The sequence below is a fragment of the Abramis brama genome, assembly GCF_963993115.1.
Source record: "Abramis brama genome assembly, chromosome: 8".
NCBI lineage: Eukaryota > Metazoa > Chordata > Actinopteri > Cypriniformes > Leuciscidae > Abramis > Abramis brama.
The window spans coordinates 10,639,301-10,660,455 of record NC_139970.1 but is presented as its reverse complement, the minus strand read 5'-3'; the positions used below and the strand labels follow the sequence as shown (position 1 = coordinate 10,660,455).

The 21,155-nt window shown below is 36.8% G+C and overlaps 2 protein-coding genes across 6 annotated transcripts; both read left to right on the top strand.

The window, feature by feature from the left end:
• The first annotated feature begins 528 nt into the window (after window positions 1-528).
• hoxd3a (homeobox D3a) lies at window positions 529-18,288 on the top strand. Of its 5 annotated transcripts, none has more exons than XM_084121854.1 (4): window positions 529-620; window positions 13,488-13,550; window positions 15,995-16,536; window positions 16,688-18,288. In XM_084121854.1, exons 3-4 carry the CDS (start codon window positions 16,095-16,097, stop codon window positions 17,428-17,430), a joined length of 1,185 nt encoding a protein of 394 aa, XP_083977980.1. In that variant the 5' UTR covers window positions 529-620; window positions 13,488-13,550; window positions 15,995-16,094; the 3' UTR covers window positions 17,431-18,288. The 5 variants fall into 5 exon arrangements, with proteins under 5 accessions (XP_083977980.1, XP_083977978.1, XP_083977979.1 ...); XM_084121852.1 differs by having other exon boundaries at window positions 15,992-16,536; XM_084121853.1 differs by lacking the exon at window positions 529-620 and adding an exon at window positions 11,196-11,651 and having other exon boundaries at window positions 15,992-16,536.
• hoxd4a (homeobox D4a) lies at window positions 4,757-7,153 on the top strand. The gene is made up of 2 exons (XM_084123467.1): window positions 4,757-5,165; window positions 5,546-7,153. Exons 1-2 carry the CDS (start codon window positions 4,772-4,774, stop codon window positions 5,845-5,847), a joined length of 696 nt encoding a protein of 231 aa, XP_083979593.1. The 5' UTR covers window positions 4,757-4,771; the 3' UTR covers window positions 5,848-7,153.
• Window positions 18,289-21,155: the final 2,867 nt, after the last annotated feature.

Here is a 21,155-nt window from a genome sequence, read left to right as displayed (position 1 = left end):
GTGACTTCACAGAAATCGACAACCCGCCATATGGCGCTATTTTATTTCCTCTCAAAAATTTACAGTCAGAAAAATATTTCCATTAGTTCACACGTCAGAGATTTCACAAACACCTCATTTGTCCTGAACTCTGGCAAAATAACGAGCAAACTTAAGTAACACAAGAATGCGCTACACCAAATAACTCTATTATTCTTTAAATACTACAAAAAAAAACACACACACAAAAAAAACATACAACAGACATTAGTCTACTACAGCCTACTACAAGAAATAAACTCTGCGTGTTTTTCCCTGTGAGTGCAGTGAATGTGAATTGAACCCCGTGTCTTTATTTCCTCCTGAGATCAGAGTAATCGCCATTATTGAATAAGTGCAACTTTCAGGATTATTTATGGCACCCGCGCGCTGTCATGAATGGCTGTGGGGAAGCACGTGATACCATTAAACTTTGTTTTATGGCCAGGGAGTTGACAAGCCAAAATATAATTCACATTGTATATTAGAAAGGTCGCTCAGACGGTTTGGAAAAGATCCCAGTGTCGCTGCAGAGGAAAGAGTCTCCACGCGAGTTCTGATCATGGATATATGCGCTTTACGCGACGCGCCTGCTTCTCGAGGTAAGCTTGTGTTCTTCAGTGTACGCGTCGCTGAACTTGCGCGTGTTGGATTGTGCCATGATGTTTACTGTAGTCTCATATCCACCAAACCAGTTCTGATCTGTTTCTGTGAAGCCCTCTTGTGTTGTTGTGCACAGTTTTGGGTTGGTTGGATAACTAGAGAAAAAATAGGTTGTGATGAAGGTGACGTAAATGTTATGCAGTAGTCCGGCTTTGGTGCAAATGTGGCGCCACGTTATAAAAGATTACTTTTCAGGGCTTAGCTTGTATGCATTAAATTATTATTGTTATTAGTATTACTACTACTACTACTACTACTACTATTATTGTTATTTATTTACATTTTTGATACGAGGGCATCAGCATTTTTTTATTTTATGAATTGCTTTACTTTTTCATTATTTGTTAATAAGGAGAAAGTAAAATAAACTGCTTATTAAATGTGATTTTCTTCCATGTGTGAAATATACATTGGTCTAAATTGAGAGTTGTCTTTTGATTACTACATATTTATGTCGAAACTATTTTTTTTTTTTATTTAATTAAAAAAATTGTTTTGCTTTGAATTGGCAATTTATTTTTTACTTATTTGCACCTGTTATGTATCTCGGTCTGTTGTTATTAGATAGTGTACCATTCATTTGAATAGAGATCAGTTATTCGATGCACGCGCTTTCGTGACTTGTAAGTGAACTCTATAAATAAGCAGGGTTTCTGGGTTTTATTGACAAGCTCTCTAGCGCCCCCAAGCAAAGAAACTCTCATTTTGACCCTACCATTTATACTTTACATTAATTTTCATCTCTGATACAGTGGCTGGTCAGAAAAAAAGATCGAAAGTCCTGTTCAATTAAATTATCTGAATTCAGAATGGCAGAGATGCGCAATTTAATGTGAATGTTAGAAAATATAAAATACATAATTTCTTCACTGCTTTCCAACCATACAATGTCAGTGAAACAACGAAATGATATTAAATAATTTTAAATCAAACTTCAGTCTAATAACATATGAAGTTCAAAATATAAGCCTATGTACATTCTATGACTAATAATCAAGATATTTTGTAATAAAAGGTTTGAAATTATATATTTCATTCGATGATAGCGAAACTGTGGCTAATTTCCTTGTGAGTTGAAATTATTATTATTTTTTAAATAATTCACTTATTGCAAAAATGTCGATTAATAGAGAAAGACCGTCTCAATCCACACATCTGCATACAAAAATAAATCTTCAACTTGGTTAACGTCGCATGGGGGAAATAATTATTTAAAAAGGTTTATATCATGGAAACCCCTATGTGCATGCATGTGAATTATAAATATACATATATACAAATGGAGATATTTTCATTTAAAATCAGATGTGACTCAGTTGTTCATCAGTAACTCGGCTTTGACCCGCCTGAACGAGTCGCAAAGCAAGGTGAAACACGGGTCACGCTGTCTAACAAACATAAATAAAAAAAACATGTATTAAAACGCACATTGTCTTTATGCTTGGTAAATATAAATACATACAGAAATTAATTCATATATTAAACATCCAATATCACGCATGAATTGCCTGCTAAAAAGTAGAAAGAATTTCGTCTCTTTTAAAGCACTAGACTATTATTTTGTTCTAAAATGCTATAATCATCTCTAAGTTCTAAAATCACAATCCATAATATTATATCAAAATTAACAGACAGCTAATCAAATAAATCAATGCAAATTCATAAGACTTTTAATCTGCTTGTTTTAAGGAAATTATGGTAAATATGAAGTTAAAGTCGCTGTTAAATTTAGAAGTAACAATAAAAAATAGATAATTATTCAATTCCTAAGCGGGAAAATGTTGAGCGTTCTTGATTCTTAATTTTTTAACGGATCCCAGGTTTATTATTATGTTGGCTCTGGTGACCGGGTGGGAATGACCACAGGAGCTGCTTATCTGAGAAGGTCATGTATTATCCATGAACTTTTCTTCTTTTTCCGCTACCGCTGTCGTCTTACCAAAAATAATGAAACTTTTTGATGTGTGTTGTAAATGATTCTGCTTGACCTCTCGACCTTTAGCCTTCCTTTATATGCTTCTTCACGTGCAGCACACAGTTTTAAGGCTATACCTGATCAATGACAGCATCTGGCACTAAAGCCCTCAATCCCGTACCTGGATCTGGATGAATATTCCGTTCAATTGTATATGGTGTTGTTAGAGATACAGAATTAAATAATTAGTAATTGAATTAGTTAGATTAGTTAACTTTAAAAATATGAATGCATTAGGCTACACGAGGTCTGAAAATGGAGCTGCGGGCCTCTATCTTAACATTTATGCTCCCTGTTAAACATTAATAAAAGAGTATTGAAAAAGTACGGAACTTTCTTTCTTTCTTTTTTTTTTTTTTTTTTTTTTAATCAAGGAAAACCTTGAAGAAACACTCGCAACACTTGATGTTTGAGTTAGAATAACGGCTTCATTGCTTTATAGATTTTTTCTAAGACATTTTATTTGTTGAGCTAATACATGTCGTCGTCTATATATACCCTGTAGAACCGAATTTGTGTGAAAGAATGACAGTCACAGATTCGGTTCTAGGGGAGTATATGGTCGATGCAAGAACTTCGAATAAAACTTCGTCTTATTTGAGTGTTCGACCACTGATTGCTTTTGCCATCTAATGTACGGGCAATATAGCCTATGCAATGTGCTTTGGAAAATGGCAGCTGGCAGCGAAGAACCAGTTTCGTTCAACGAAGAACATCAAATGAGACGCATATAATTACATAATAAGATTATGTGGTTGAACTCATGAAAGCTTTGATGTCTGCTTCTACCTGTTCTTACTGAAACAAGTCTCTTTAACCATTTATACAGCGCTTGGATCTTACTAAATGTGTGCATATGAATAGAATAGAATATTTGGTTACACTTTATTTTAAGGTGTCCTTATTACAGTGTTTTATACAGTAATTATACAGTGAAGTACTAAGTAATAGTGATTAACTACGTGTACTTACTATATAATTAGGGTTTTTACTATATAATTAAGGTTTAAGATTTGATTTAGGGTTAGTTGCACGTAACTATGCATAATTGACTGTAATTACTATAGTAACTACATGTAAAATGTGTAACAGGAACACTGTAAAATAGTGTTTCCGAATACTTTTATTGAAATTTTGTGCAATAAAATCGCCCCTCTTATAAGACAGAGGGCACTAAATAATATAAGCAATATTTTGTATGGATGTTAACAAACTTTGCACATCCATGTACTATGCCCCTGGTCTTACCTTAAGAACTGGCAAGCGGTTATTGTCTGTTCTGTGGTGTTTGATTATTGATTGGCACGCGCATTGATGGCGAACCAGGGTGCGCTATACAGCAAGCTGAAAGGATGAGAAGCGCTGGAATGATGAGACTCCAGTAACTTCTGAGTGACCTCTACATGACAAAGACGCTCTCCAGCAATTGTCTGCTGGCTTTATGTGACTCTTTTTGTGCCTTGGACCGTTTTTTATCTTTTGTCTTGTTTTGTTTTTTACCACTTGGGTCGAGTTTGATTTAGCTTAGTTGAATATTAATTTACCAATTGGGCTTCATGCACATATATGTGATGCAAATACATGCTTTTACATTTTGCACTTATAGAAGAACGTTTCAGTGAACAGTTCTTAAAATATTTTTTTTTTTCTTAATGTGAAGGCAACACTAATAGTGTAAAGAATGTTTTTCCACTATAAAGAACCGTTTGTGGAATGTAAAGATTCTATGGATGCTGAAGGTTCTTCATGGAACCATCGATGTCAATAAAGAACCTTTATTTGTAAGAGTGTGGGATCCTCCCATGTGATGATGTACATGCCCACATGGTCTCAAAACAGATTTTTTTCTTCTTCTTACACAGACCGGGTATTTAATCAACTAAATTTTATATTATATTATCACCATCCTAATTGAGAGATAATGTGAAGTTTGTGAAATTCACTACTAGGTGTGCACAGCTTCTTCTCTGTTGATGAAGTCCCTCCACCTCGATTGGCCAAGCTGGTCACATGGTAGCCTAACTTTATTCAGTTGACAGCAAGTAGGAGGGCTTTATGGAGGGAGGAAAAAAAGACAACTCGAGAAAAATTAGTATTTCCTACCTTCAGAAATTAATGGCCATGAGTTCGTACATGGTGAACTCCAAGTATGTGGATCCAAAATTTCCTCCTTGTGAGGAATATTCTCAGACCAGCTATATACCTGAAGAGAGCCCGGGCTACTACAGTCCGTCGCAGGACACTGGTTTCCAGCATCCCGGACTCTATTCACGGTCAAACTACTCTGAGCAGCCTTACAGTTGCAACACTGTCCAGGGCTCATCGGTTCAGCCGCGGGGTCAAGCGCAGGATCAAGCCGGCCAACACAGCCCTTTCCCCGCACAGACTGAGCAGTGTCCCGCGGTCCAAATATCCGGACATCCGCAAAATACAAAGAGCCAGAACGGGATACCAGCCAAGCAGCCTGCTGTAGTTTACCCATGGATGAAGAAAGTACACGTTACTACGGGTAAGATTCACTCTCTTGTAGGCCAGTCCTGTTCTGCTGTTTTAGCCACAGTTAAAACCATTCAGTGAAATATTTATGGGTTCCTCTGAAGGGGCCGCCAATTACACCAGCCATAAATTTTTATTGCTTAGGAAATAGGCCGCTAGCTGTGCTGGCCACTACTGCAGTCCACTTGGCCCAAAGCTTTGAACTGAATCATTTAGTAATGATAAACTTTGATTAATTCACCTAAACTTAAATTAGACGAGTTCTGAGTATTTGTTCGATCAAATTCAAACGAGCGGGCATTGTTTTTATTTTGCAAAAGTTCAAATGAGCGATTTTTATGTTGATAGTTGGGTTCTTTTTTTCTAACAGAAGTGTGTTTTTGTCTTTCTCAGTCAACCCGGATTACACAGGACCTGAACCCAAACGTTCTCGGACAGCCTACACAAGACAGCAAGTTCTCGAACTAGAGAAGGAGTTTCATTTTAACAGGTATCTAACAAGACGGCGTCGCATAGAGATCGCGCACACCCTCTGTCTCTCTGAACGACAGATTAAAATCTGGTTTCAGAACAGAAGAATGAAATGGAAAAAGGACCACAAACTCCCTAACACGAAAGGAAGATCGGCGTCAGTTGGGAATCAGCATGCACAACACGCTCAGAAGGACAACCAGACAGAGATCACAACTTTATAAGTGGATATCTCTTTCTCCCTCCCTCCAGATGTACAGATGAACTGTATGTAATAGACAATGCTTTATTTGACATTGCATGGTAGCAAATCATGACATGTTGGGTACAAGTGCCAAAAACTGAGAAGAAGCACACACTACGACTAAATGCAGCGTGAAAACTGCTATGCGTTAAATATTTCAATTTCCAGTATTGTAACCGTTTGTAACTGAAGCAAAGAGGATATGAGGATATGAGGTTCACATGCCACAACGAGGTACAGTAAAACGTCAGAAAGCTCACGCTATTTTACACAAACTTGCCAAATTTTTCGAAGAGCATGGATCTTTTTAGTGACACTATTCACAATTTAAAAAAAAAAAAATCCTCTGTATTTTAATCACCCCTTTCCTCTTTTTAAACTCATTGTGGCAAGTTTACGCCTATGGTGCGTCAATTTATCTTAACTTAATCATTAAAGAGAACTCAAGCAAGGAATTGTCCAGCGAATAATAAATTATGATTTTTTTGGTGCTTGAGTCAACTGGGTGCAAGTAATAAAAACTAAATAAAATTAGATAATAATAAGAAAAAAATCGTTGCCTGAGAAATTATTTATTTGTAGACTGAAAAGCTGAAGAAATTTCATTCTGAACCTCGCGTGAACTGTGCGCGCCTTTTTAAAGGTTTACTTTCTAAAAGACTATTTCAGTCAAGTAATTTTTAACTTGTTCGTGATTTTTAAGAATTTCGTTATAGGTGTTTTACAATTGTTTATTGCAGCTTTTTAAAATTACATATTTAATCCAGAAAAAAACGAATATCCCATGCCTTACTTCACTATAAATCCCGCCCGACATCTTTGTAAACAACATTAAAGAACAGTATAGCCTATCTGTCTTCCGAATATTACCTGAAAGTCTTGAAAAGCCGCTTTTTATTTTCCATTTTAGACACGTTTAGCCCTCAAGATGTTTGAACTTTCTATTTATTAAATATAATGTTAAAAGCTTTATGTTCTATGTGAACGTACTTATCCGTTCCATAATTAGCTATCGAATTCAGTTTTTAAGTTCTTATATATGTGTATATATTTCTGTATATTGTGCATATTTTCTACAGGCATATTTTGCAGTAATTAAATAAATATTATGCAGAGAGGTTTCACTCAAACTGCGTCGTATTGTGTTGAATCTAGAAACTCATGAGATAGGACAAACACGTTTTATCAAGCACTTTCATACACTGTTATTTTTATTTTTTTAAAAAGGGATTGGTGTCGAATCTGAAAATGGCTTTCCAACAGTGATTAAACTCAGACGCTCTGCTATCTTTGTGGTGTCTTTGTCTCCTTAAACAAAAACACGAGCCATACATGCATTGCGAAGGAATCTTCACACTGAAGCCTTCACGTTGTGAGCATGAAAAGGTATTTTTACAGAAGTTCAACAAAAGCCTTGCGGGCAGGTTCATCCAGAGGACAGAGTTTCTGTTGCATTAGACGCTTTTGAGCCGCGAGCACTGACCTCTACACCCGTGACCTGATGGACCTTCAGCCGCTTCTCTCAGACGCTTTTTGCACACAGATGCACCAAAAAAATAAAATAAAAATTGTGTGTGTTCTGTAGTAACATTTGCTTTTTAAACGGTGATTATTTGCCACACCGCGTGTAACTTTTTCCAATTTGTTATCAGATTCTGCGTAATCCTCCTACACATTAAAAAGGGCTATGCTGCACCTAACAACGTGGTATGTTACATTAATTGTGATCATGGTAAAACTACAAATCATAAATAAACCACCATATGTTTTGCTTCATTAAGCGAAATATATCATGTCAAAGCTTTTTTGATAAACCGTTCATATAGGCATAGAGGTCCCACTGCTCTTTATAGAGAGAATTAAGAGCAAGCAAAACTATGGTTGTTTTTACATAACAGCAGTTAGAAGTTCTATCTTTTAAATATTAATCAAATTTATTTTTTGTTCTCAGCGTTGTCCATCAGCACCGAAATTGTGTGTGCTTGGTGTGTGCGTGCGTTTAGCTATACTGTCGTGTATATATTTGGGGATACATTTGTAGCCAGAAGTGAGCTAAACCTGACATAATCTCCCAAAGCCTTCTTTTGGGGATGTCCTCATTTGAAACAGTAAAAAAGTAAAGTAAATGATAAGGCTATAGTATTTAAAAGTTAGTTAAAAAATAAAGAAGTCTATGCAATGTTCCCATTTTGATATTTTAGTGTGTGTGTGTGTGTGTGTGTGTGTGTGTGTGGCCTGGTATACCCTACGTTGTGGGTACCAAATGTCCCACAAAGATAGTAATACCATTAATTTTTGACCTTGTGGGGACATGTTTGGTCCCCATAAGGAACCATATTATAAATCATACTGTGTGAAAATGTAAAAATGCAGAAAGTTTTGTGTGATGGGTAGGTTTAGGGGTAGGGTTAGGGACAGAATATACAGTTTGTATGGAAAGTCCCCATATAAAACATGGAAACGTGTCTGTGTGTGTGGTGCAGAGTGGTTACCCTTGCAAAAGAGTATATTTGCTATTATTTTAAAAAGGTTTTTTTTATTATTTTTTTATTGAGGTTCACATTTAATGTGAGTAAATGTGTGTGTGTGTGTGTGTGTGTGTGTGCAATGTAATTTATAAATTACCAATGCATTGTCAATGAAAAGACAGAGAGAGAGAGAGAGAGAGAGAGAGAGAGAGCACAATACCACCAACACACATCCAGGACAAAATGTAAAGTTTATTGCAGCTTGAATAGCCAAAACATTAACAAACAATCATGTTAGATGTTTCACACACACACACACACACACACACACACACACACACACACACACACACACACATATATATATATATATATATATATATATATATATATATATATAATTTGTTTAAAAAGCCTTTGAACCCTTGTGAAAACTCAGGGGATCTCTCCATTGTCTTTCAGTACGCAAGGCATTCTGAGCATTGACCTGGATGTCTGAACAGAATAAATGGGAGCCATACGCGGGTCCATTTGCAATGACTCTGCACCGACTATACCGCCGCTCGCACAATGCGAACTCAAACGGCCATTTTTGATTTCCAGCTGTTCGGTGAAAATGTCTTCGCCCATCGAGACAAACCGTTAAGATAAATCAACCTGCGCTGTCGACATCCCAAGATAGAATTCGGTGTATGGTTCCGTTCTGTATCTTTTTTGTTTGACCACGTGATTGTCTAAATAATTAATGCAGCACGTCCCCTAGAAACACGGCGTCGTCATTAATCGCGAGGACTCTATCAGACTTGAAAACTGAAGAGATCCAAGAAAATAATATCCAAACGGTCCTGTATCTCACACCACCGCAACCTGCACATTCGTACAGCTTTTCAGCCAATGGAAGATCGGTAGGTAAACATTTAAGATTAATATTTGCTGTAAGACATCGAATAAACATATCTGTCAGAATTTTGATAAATGGTGTCCTTTGATTCAGTCTTCCTCGCGGACTGACTGAAACAACTTCAGGCTCATTGTGATTTTTTTCTTCTTTCATAAATAGCTTCAGCATGGAGCACAATCCTGTGTCCAAAAAACAAAAACTCTTCAGTAACGACACTTTTACTTTTGAAGCATTAAATGCAGGCTAGTAAATATTTTCTTAAGTAATGTTATATTGATGCATCTGTGTAGCGATACAAATGTGAAGTCCAGTGCCAGAGTGTTTAGCTTAGGGCTTTAACGAAGGCCTTTTTGTGATTTATAATCCGTCATAGATGCTGTTCTTTACCGATTTAGTGGTGAGCATTTGTGGAGAAGTGGTTTGATAAAAAAGGACACAAGCTTGAATTCATTGTAGAAGTCTATCTGGGAAATCATCACATAGTTGGCGTGAAGAATTGCCTGAATAAGTGGATTTTGCATCCTGACAAACATTAACAAAACAGCAAATAATTATAAGAAAAAAGGTATGCATCCATTGCAATTTCATTGGTGACAAAACTCCACTCGTTTTTAGTAATGGTGCATTGTGATCGTAGATCTATCCACAAAGTGTTTGGAGCTGTTGGAGAGGGATGACGGTGATCTGCATCGTTGTAAATCATGCTCAGTAATTCCTGAAAGGGTGAGAGGCTGTTGGGGGCCGGGCGTGGACTGTAAATCTTTCACTTTTATTAGCCCGTGAACATATGCTGCAAGGGGAGAAGACTCGCATCCTCTCCTCAGGACAATCCTGCGCTCGGCCGCCTTCCCAATCGTTTCATCTCCATCTTTCCATCCAGTACATATCCACACAGCACAGCCATAAAGCAAGCATTCGGACTCAGGCTACACATAACCTAACCGACTTGCATTTAACCGCTTAAATTATGTTATGTTAAAAAAGAAAAAAGTAAACGGTGAGATAGTTTTAATGTATTTTAGAGGCGATTAGAAAACACAATAAAACAAAAAATGTATTTGAATGCACAATTATACACTCTTAAAAATAAAGGTTCTTTATTGGTATCGACGGCTCCATAACATTCATGGAACATTCAATGTTCTTTATAGTGGAAAGGGGTTCTTCAGATTTTTAGAATGTTCTTCACACTAGGGGAAAAAAGTTTTATTTTATTTTAAGAACCGATCACTAAAAGCTTATTTGGGGAACCGAAAATGGTTCTTCTATGACACTGATGCTAAAACACCCATTTGGGACCTTTATTTTCTAAGAGTGTAGTAAAAATCTAGACATTTAAAATACCTATTTTTACACGTCATACTCACATATGGGGATCAATACACACTCTTGCTTTTTGAGAAGAACAATATAGAATTTGGGATGATTTTGATGAATCTCTCTGGCTGACGAGGTCATATATAGCTGTCATTGCCTAAACCATAGTAGTCAAACAATATTTCAGAGGTTTCTTAAAGCCGGGTTTCTTTTCAAAACAGCGAGCAAAAAGTAACAACTACATATTTAATAATCTTAAAAATCATAATGTTGCTGCTTTCAAAGATTGTCCGATCCACAGGCCCATAACACTGCGTTAAATAATAATAATAATAATAATAATAAAGAAATAAAGAAAAATTAAGGTATTTAATGACACGGTGGAGTGAAAAAAAAAATATAATGATTGCGCGGATTATCCAATAATTTGTCTTTCAAATAAAGACAACGTAACGATAAAACTAATGTTTTGTGCTTCATTTGAACGTTTGTTTTTATTATTTTTTATTACGCCTGGGTTGCAAGGCTATAATAAACAGCAATAGCATTTGCCTTATAATGACACACTCCGATACAGTGGCTGAGATCTTGTGCAAAATCATTGTACAATGATGTGCGGTTGGAGGGAATGTTAGTGCTCTTGCTTTTTAAATGTATTTGTGAGGTGAAGCTGGTTGGAGTAGCAGTCTCAATCAGGACAATCTGCGATCCGGATCACGTGAACAAATATGCTTGTATTTTAAGGCAGCGCCTTTATTTGTCATGATAAGTTTTCCGAAATATAGTAATGTCGACTCGTTGGTGAGCCTGCCTCTGTAAAACCTTCATTTTTTTTTTTTTTCAATGGGAAGTTGATTGCTAGTAATATTTCGTTTTGGAATAAGAAGACCTTCTTGGCTTTTTATTGGTAGCTGAGTGAGTGGCTCCCATTCTTTCGGGAATACTGTCTGCATTGGTATATGGAAATGACTGGAAAAGCGCGAGATCAGTTTTAAGACAGTACTGTCTATAGACAAAGGGTGAAGGATATATCCGAGCAGCTGTACTGAGAGATATTGAGACTAAGAAGCACGGCTATATAATAAATTGGCATTACAGGTAAGCAATTGCACGGCAAAACGTAACCTTTAAGCGTGGGTTTACATTAGGCCGGCGTAAAAATATGATTTATTCCATTCAAAGCAGCTGATCTTTATTAATGTCATCGCCTACCAACTAAGCAAGTACGATTTGAAGACATAGAGGTAAAACTGCAAGACTAGTTTTTCAGCTTTGCGCAACCTTGTCTATTTTTTTTGAGGTTTTACATGTAAGGTCATTTCAGTCATACAGTTTTAGAGTTGCTATTTAATTTTACATATTCTGGTAGCTGAGTTAGCCATGCACATAAAACATCTGTGTCATACATTGTGAGATCGTTAATCACTTTAATTTGTGTTATAGTCAATGCGATTTTAGACATGACATATGTGGGTTAGGGTATTCTTTTAAACATCCATGTTTCCATACATTTAAATCAGTCTCTCTGATTTAGATTGTAATTTATACCAAAATATTTGGATTCAAACACTCTAACATTACATGCATTTTGAATGGAAACCATATTTCGCATGCATTATAAGAGCAAAAATTCATTTAATATGAAATCATTAATTAAGATGTAAAGTTGATTATTTTTTTAAGTTTGCTCTATTTACGGAATGGTGATTACAAATGAATAACAGATTTTCAGACAAGCGCTTTTGATTAGCCTATTTCATATGCATTTCACAAAACATTCTTGCATTCTTCTTCATTTTGCAATATCTTACCAATACTTTGAGGCTCAATCACAAACGTATATGTTTTCTATTCTACTTGATTTGTGAGATGATTCGGGATTTCCCCCCCCCCCCCCACTAAGCTGGCATTAATACACACATTATTTCCATTACAGAATTCACCATGGCCTAAAATTGTTGCCATATAAAACACTTTTCTACCAAAGAGATGCATGCAAATTAGTAGCAGATATATACATGTATATATTTACAGACCGACTTCCAGAGTCTATTATTTTTTACCGCCTATTGTTCCATTATGAGTACCAAACTTACCGTGGGAGTGCGTGGGCGAAAACACGCTCGCCTGATAAAGGCAGACCTTGTTCGGCTGACTTGTTCGCTACATTTATCCTATTAAGACTTTGAACGTGACACACCAGTTTAAAATACAGGCTACATGCATTCTCTTGTTTTAGTTACATTTGCCAACGCTGCGGTCCATCGCCAAATAAGAATAATAGTAATAGCCTAGTATTATTAATCCCACAGGCTAGTTGAAAGGTGTTGTCCTCGTCTCATGTTTTCGAAAGGATTTTCAGAGTGAAACAGAACAGGTCGTCTGTCTGCTAGGATGAGGATTAAAATCTCGTCTTCAGGCTCGCGCTTGGTTTTAAAATCACCGGTGAAAAGTTGTGTGGTGTGGATTGCATTGTGACTTGAGTCCCTTCCGTCCGTTGTTCATTAATCAGTGAGTTATTGGAGAGGAAGCCAAAGGTCACCCAAAAGGCTTATGAGTGCTAAATATTTTGGCCAGCATCTCTTTGTGTAAAATCGCTTATGTCGGGTTTTTTTTCCTTCTTCTTCTTCTTCTTCTCTCTCTCTTTCATGCAGCTACATCTTTGACTTCTCTCAAAACCAGTCTAATCTTCTGGGGGGAAAATAAATTAGTTCATTAAATAAATGGGACATCATGTAAAATTTTTATAAATTTGTGGTATCATCGCTGATGGCCGTGAATTCACATTCAGAATGAAAGACTCAACCATAGCTGTCATTTTGCAAACGTAACATACTCAGCAGTATAACGCATATAAAACAGCCCTTATTTATTAAACTGGGAGCTGGAAGGGGAAAAAAAAGAACAACAATTAAAATATTTTTTATTCTTTAGGTCGCCGTATAAATTATGAAGATTGCTTGAGGAGAAGGAGGGGAGAGGAAACCACAGACTGCGGTAAGAGATGTCTATATATTTAAGTTTGCACTGAAATGAAACAATAGTATATATTACTCATAACCTGCCGTGCACTGTCTTGTGACTCTATATTTAATAGCTTGCAACACAGCCCATAAAAACTTATGGGCCAGAAAAAAGAATACGAGTTAAATTAAAATTCCCGTGTCGCTCTGAGCTTAGACAACAAATTAACAATATAACTTAACAATGATTTACTTGGTTTGTCCCATGCAACTTCAAGTTTACACTTACATCTAGAGCAAAGTATAACATGCAATAGCAATGCTATCTCGTTGATATAGAGAAGGAAAAAAAAATCAAATAAACAAAACAAAAAAGCATGCATGCAAAAACCAAAACAAATATTCCCATCCGAACTGCACTGTCTTCTTAATTTAGAGTATCCTTTCCTAAAATCCACGGCTATCCGCGCAATTGGTCAAAAGTGTGTTCCATTACAAGTAGTTAAAGAAGGTTGAAGACAAGAGTGTGTGAATTAGTGCAGTAGCTGGATTTATACTGGCGGGCTGTGGGCTCTTGCTTGTAGCGGGACATTCTTGCCCCCAGCCATCCTCCTACGCTTAGAGTTTTACCCCTCTGATGGTCCCAATTCTTGAGGAGTGCTTTTCTTCTCGCCCCTCTGTGAGGCATTTACGGCTCTAGCATGACCACTCATAAATTTAGTCGGGCTCTACAATGACAGGTGCATTGATATGTATCGTGCGGAGCTTCAGGCCGTCTAATAACTACTGTATTGAGCACGAGCTACAGTCACTTGGTCGAAAACCTATCTTGAAAGAAAGAAAGAAAGAAAGAAAGAAAGAAAGAAAGAAAGAAAGAAAGAAAGTCTGATTGGTGTGGTGTATTGCACATTGGGTTCTCAGTTTGTGGAAGGACTTTGCTACCAACATTTGCTACATTCGCATTCTTGGTAATGCCCCTGATTTTACAATCGGTGGGAAACAAGCCTAACATCGAAGCTACCATGTTTTTATGATACAGATTAAGTAGCAATTTAAATTTACATTTTAAATCGGTATTACAGAGTGTTCCAAAAGCTTTACAATAAACTAATATAATAAACTAAACATTATACATTGTTTACATGTATCAGTTACGATATTATAGAAATGTCAAAATAGACTAGATGTTTCGTTATTTGCGTTCTTATAATCTATATCTCGGATTTTAATGCATTTTCTTTATAAAGATTGTATTTTCGTATAATGTTCACAAACAAGAGCAAGGAACAGACCAGTTATATCAAACGTAGCAAAAATCAATCGATTAACTTTATTAAAGTGGACCGATCAAACTATAAGTGGCTTCAAACTACTTTAAAGATGTACAATTCCAGGACAAACAACGTATCATTTCTCCCCGTCATGTTACGAGTAGCCTAGATATTTCTTTAAAATATACGAATAGATTTAATATAGAATGTTTTATGTTCTATTCTATTGAACGACCCCCCAAAATGTCTAGTAGTGAGCAACGAGTCGGGAAAGAATGGGATATTGTTTGAAGAGAAATGCTGATTCTCCTTCTGCTGCCGTCTCGTTTCACTCAATGGGGAACTTTTAGCATAAGTTAAACTTTAACCGTCTTGTGTCATTCTTGCCTAGAGTTCTGAAAGTGAAAAGATGAAGGGGTTTGGCTTGTCAAGAATTAAAAAAAAAAAAAAAAAAAACAGAGAGAGAGAGAGAGAGAGAGAAAGAGAGAGAGAGAGGCCTTGCGAAAAATGGCTGATCACAACATGAGATCTATTACTGTTTAGATGTGGTGAATGGTGATTTGTTTATGTTTTAAACATTCTAATATATATATATATATATATATATATATATATATATATATATATATATATATATATATATATATATATATATATAATAAAATAAATAAATAAATAAATAAAAACAATGGTGCAAAACTATGTACAATTTCGTCTTTTTCCAACCTGATTTGCAAAGAGGCAGGAGACCATTTTTCTGTAGAGCAACAAGATTTGACTAAAGGCACTTTCACAAGATGACAATAAGAAACTAATGTTAAGTTTAATAGTCCAGCTAAGGAAGCCACATAGAATGAATACATCCCTTTGGCTTCCATCTTTTGAATTAAGTGCATTAAGAAAAAAAGAAAAAATTATCACATTTATGAAATCTACAAAGTCAGGAGGAATAGGGAATATTGCTTGACATCTGACACCAGAAATTGAAGAGTTTGGAGAAATTGATTTAAAAAGTGAAAATGCTACGGCTGTTTCCATTTGCAGTGGGGTCTAGTTTGCCTACATGATGTTTAGACTTGAAAGGGAATGTAAATCTGTAAATGCAAATATGGATGTTTTTAAGTGTTTGGAATCTCACATCAACGATTGTTTCAAGTTAAAATAGCTAAATCTTTTGCTAAAATTGATTCATTTTCTTTCTCAGTAGGTCAAAGGACAGAAAATCTGTGGGAAGCTCCAATCACGTGATTGACAAGTCCATGCAACTGGACAGGAGTTCACAGGCTCTCTTAGTTTGAACCTTCACAATGCAGAAAGCCACATATTATGACAATGCTGGACTTTTCGGAGGATATTCGTACCCTAAATCTGACTCCTATTCATATGGTTCTACACACCAAGGCTTCTCATCCCCCAGCATAGAGAATGACTATCAAAATCCAATCTGCCCCATTCAAACCACATCAGTCAGGCCACCAGCACATAAAAATGGAGACGTCAATGGAAGTTGTATGCGACCAAGTGCCAGCCAGGGCAACAGCCAGCCAGAGAGTATCAGCGAGCAACAGCAGGCCGCTCCTTTAGCAGCCAGCTCACCCAGTCCCAACACCAACTCTACACAAAAAAAGAAATCACCCAGCTCCACTGGTTCCAGCACTGCCACCCCAGTCATCACCAAGCAGATTTTCCCATGGATGAAAGAGTCCCGCCAAAACGCAAAGCAGAAAAGCACCAACTGCCCAACCACAGGTATGTGTGTGGCCAACCCGAAATCTACCCAGAACTACACTTGCAGACAGCTATTATCATTATGACCTAGTTCTTTTTTGTTTGTCTTTCTTTGGCCTTTAAGTGATGTAACACAATTAATCCATTGCACATTTCTGCTCTCTGTGTTCAGGAGAACCCTGCGATGACAAGAGTCCACCTGGTCCTGCCTCGAAGCGAGTGCGCACTGCCTACACCAGCGCCCAACTAGTTGAACTGGAGAAGGAGTTTCATTTCAATCGCTACCTGTGCCGTCCCAGAAGAGTGGAGATGGCCAATCTGCTCAATCTCACCGAGCGCCAAATTAAGATCTGGTTTCAAAACAGGCGGATGAAGTACAAAAAAGATCAGAAATCTAAAGGCATAATGCATTCTCCCTTAGGACACTCTCCGGACAGAAGCCCGCCGTTAAGTGGCTCGAATCACATTGGATATTCTGGTCAGCTTCCAAACAGCCTAAGCTACGACGCGCCATCTCCGCCGTCATTCGCCAAACCTCAACAGAACATGTACGGGTTGGCAGCCTACACGGCGCCATTGGGCGGCTGCTTACCGCAACAGAAAAGGTACCCGGGAACAGAGTACGAGCACCACAGCATGCAGGGCAATGGCAGCTTTGCCAATGCGAATTTACAAAGTAGCCCTGTGTACGTCGGGGGAAACTTCGTTGACTCAATGCCAGCTTCGGGCCCCATGTTCAACCTCGGTCATCTTCCCCATCCCTCATCCGCTAGTGTGGACTACAGCTGTGCCGCTCAGATTCCGGGTAACCACCACCACGGACCGTGTGACCCGCACCCCACATACACAGACCTCAGCTCTCACCACGCGTCTCAGGGAAGGCTGCCCGATGCGCCCAAACTCACGCATCTGTAAGGATCCCAAGCGCAAAGTCGCTCTTTTATTACCTCACTAGTTAAACTAATTTATAAAACTACACTCTGAGAGAAACATACCGTATTATCCTGTATTATTATTATTATTGATATGACTATTACTGCTATGATTGTAATTATTTTTTAAAATAGCTGTGGTCCATTTCTCTTGACTGTTGACGATACACGCGGTTGTTTGTTGTTTGGTTCTTGGAAGAACCGTATTGGCAAAATGAGGGCAATTTCCATAGCGTGTTACTTGAAGGTAAGTTCTGTAGATTTGACAGTATAAGCATCCGTCTTTATAGAGATGGGATTTGTAGAGGAAAAGAACCATTGCGTCTTTGTTCTTCTCACGGGTTCTTCCTGTTTTCTCCATTACAAATACCGTTATTTATTATTTCCCTCCAGCGTTTATATTGACTGAGTATTATATTTATTATTTGTCGTTTGTATTGCACATTATTTATCTTCTCATGTATATTATTTATATAACAGTTGTAGAATTTATTTTGAGCAGAAGCCGTTGAACTGGTGCAAAACAAGGTGATACAATGTGGGACTGGTGTATTTCTTTCTTCATTCAGTAATAAAATATTGTGAAACTGAAGAATTAACAAGAATCTCGAAATTGTAATTATTGTTATTATAGGCTACATTGGGAATTTGGCAATCTTTCATTATTGCCATGGTTAACAAACACCAGCACGTAACGATACACCCTCACGTCCATTATAAATGTTATTTTGTAAGTTGCACTGTCCATGCAAAAAAAAATGATGAAATGGTAGCGATATGGAAATGTTATATTTTATTGTGTTAAACATTTTGTAAATAAAGTGCTTAAGCTAAACAAATGCAATTACAAATGCTACATCACTATATTCATACATGTATTTTCATATTTAGGATTTAGGATCAATTGAAATTAAGATCTTCGTATTATTGTGTGGATATGAAAAGATTTCCAACTTGGATATCGCCCAACTTACAAGGCGGAGGCGCCATTTTGGAAACATAAGGATAGTAAACAAAGGAGGCACCTTCTCTCTCTCACCCCCATCCAGATGCGCGTGAATGTGCGCGCACCCGTGTCCCGGCTGTCCACAAAACACAATAGCAAACCTCACCAGGCATTGCAATTATTTAAAATTTGGTAATATTAAGAAAAGTGTATCACCATTATAATTTGAAACAGATTAATGATTGTTTTTTTTTGTTTTTTTTCTGATTTGGGAAATTGGGAGATTTCACAGATAAATTCCCCACTGGTTACTTATTAAATACCTAAATGTAAATATGATGCCATCCTTTGCTAAACTAGTGCGATGTGCAAATCTAGATTTAAAATATAGGCATTTTTTTTCTTGAGCACTATTGTTGTAGCAATTTTTCAAGATTAAAGTATTGCTAATCATGTTTTTTAATAGATTGGGATCTCAATGGCAATTCTAATACAGAGCAAAGTGTTTTGTCTTATAAACAGTTTGATATAACATTAACCTAAACCACTGCGCATGCATTAATACATATAGGTCTAGGTATTTTAAAATGCACCTTATAATGTGGTAATGAATAGCCTAAAGCGGCACTGCCTTTGTAAGCACTGGCAAGCCGTCTCTAACAGAACAGGCTCTTTCCCGGCTTCCCCTAGCGAGGCATTTCAAAGCTCATTAATCAAAAACTCGTCGCTTTCAGTCTCGCTACTGATTCCAGCTCCTTATGAACAAAGCTTTTTGCTTTCTCAACTGTGGAAACACATTTCAAACTGCAAGAGGCCAAACTTTGTCCTGAGAGAGAGAGAGAGAGAGAGAGAGAGAGAGAGAGAGAGAGAGAGAGAGAGAGAGACTGTGACAACACACTCTGGCGTCAATGGTATTGGTATGGATGAGAGACAACTCAAAGCTGGAAAGAAAGATTGAGCTGCAAAGGGCTCAACCACTGAGGGTAAGGACATATATATATATATAGCCTATATATATATATATATATATATATATATATATATATATATATATATATATATATCGATTCTAAATAAAATATCCTCACGACTAGAAAAAAAAAAAAGCATGGGAACCAAAATGTATCCTGAACACAGATTCAAAGTTTTCCAATGGTGCACAGGAGGAAAATGTGTTGAAATGGAAAATAAAGGTCTCTTATTATACAATGTGACATTAGATTAGTTTCCTGTGGCTATAGGCAGGTTTGTTCATCCTAATGGAAGCAATTTCTTCCACTTTTATAATGAATTGTTGGTTGCGCAAAGTGAAATTATACCTTCTGACATCAGCAAGCAAGTATTTTCTTTGATGATCAAAATTTGTATCCGAATAAAAAAAAAAAGAAAGATATTATATGTGTTTCTATTTCTACTTTGCCTACTTATAGACGGGTATCTGAGGATTTTACATTTTTATTGCATTGCTAGTTAAACATAAACATAAAGGTTCCAAAAGGGGTTTTTCTCAGTGATTCCATAGAAGAACCATTTTTGGTTCCACAATTAACCTTTCAGTGATCAGTTCTTAGAGTAATTTCTTTGAATAAGTTTTTAACAATCTATAAAGAATCGTTTTCCACTATAAAGAAACTTTTGTGCAATGGAAAGATTCCATGGATGTTAAAGGTTCTTCATGGTTCCATTGATGCCAATAAATAACCTTTATTTTTAATATTGAATAGGCAGAATTTTAATAAATAGGTGCATGGAATAAATAGGTACATGTTCTGACACACACACAAAAAAATAAAGTTATAATAAAAAAGTGAGTCCTTACATCTTTCCTCTTCTGCATTTAGGGATAACATGTACAACTTGAGAAATATAAATAAAATAAATAGATATACCATATATTATTCTGTTTACAGAGAAATTGGGACAAGATCATTTTCAGCTCATTTGGACCATCAACTGGAAGTCAGATCAAAGAGCTCCAGATGCTTCTTATTTTAGTTAATGCTTTGTCATATATCTCAATGACAAACACACCCACAAACAGGCCAATTAAATTTGACTAGCAGGCAGTGGAGTTCATTGTCTATCGAGGTCTAAACCACCAGCCATCATTTGCGGTCTTATATGTTAAATTTGGGATTTAATCCCGTGCTTGTCTTGTGGATTCAGAAAACCACGCTTTGCCTTCTTTCCTCTAGAATTTCACATGGAAGTTCTGAGAAAGCTGAACCGCACGGTGGCTCATTTTATTAGTTATGGGCTTTGAAAGAAGCAACCAATGAACTGATCCCACCTCTATTTCTAAACAAATGTGACCAATTACGCTTTATTTCACTCTGTATCGGTTTAAAATAGGCGCTCGATAACACGTTACAGAAAAAGAGTGCAAGTCGCAGTTTGAGTGCTGCAGTTGTCATGGGTATTCGGTAGCTTGAGCTCATCAATCACTGATTGTGCACAATTTTCCTCGACAGCAGTTCCGAGTCTTCCGAGGGGAGAAGCCAGATGCGCTGCGTCTATCTTCAGCTCAAAAGAGACAAAAACCGCAGAACCAAGCACTCAATTCATCACACGATATAATGATGAGAGAAGCATTTATTTTATTTATTATTTTTACTTTTTATGATTGTCGCACAAAGCACACAGTATTGAAATGCACGACAAAAATAGCAAACATTAGATTAATTTAGATTATAATAGCCTACACTTCAGCGTGGCATATTAATTCATGCATTTTAATTGAACAATGCCTTTATGGCCTGTGG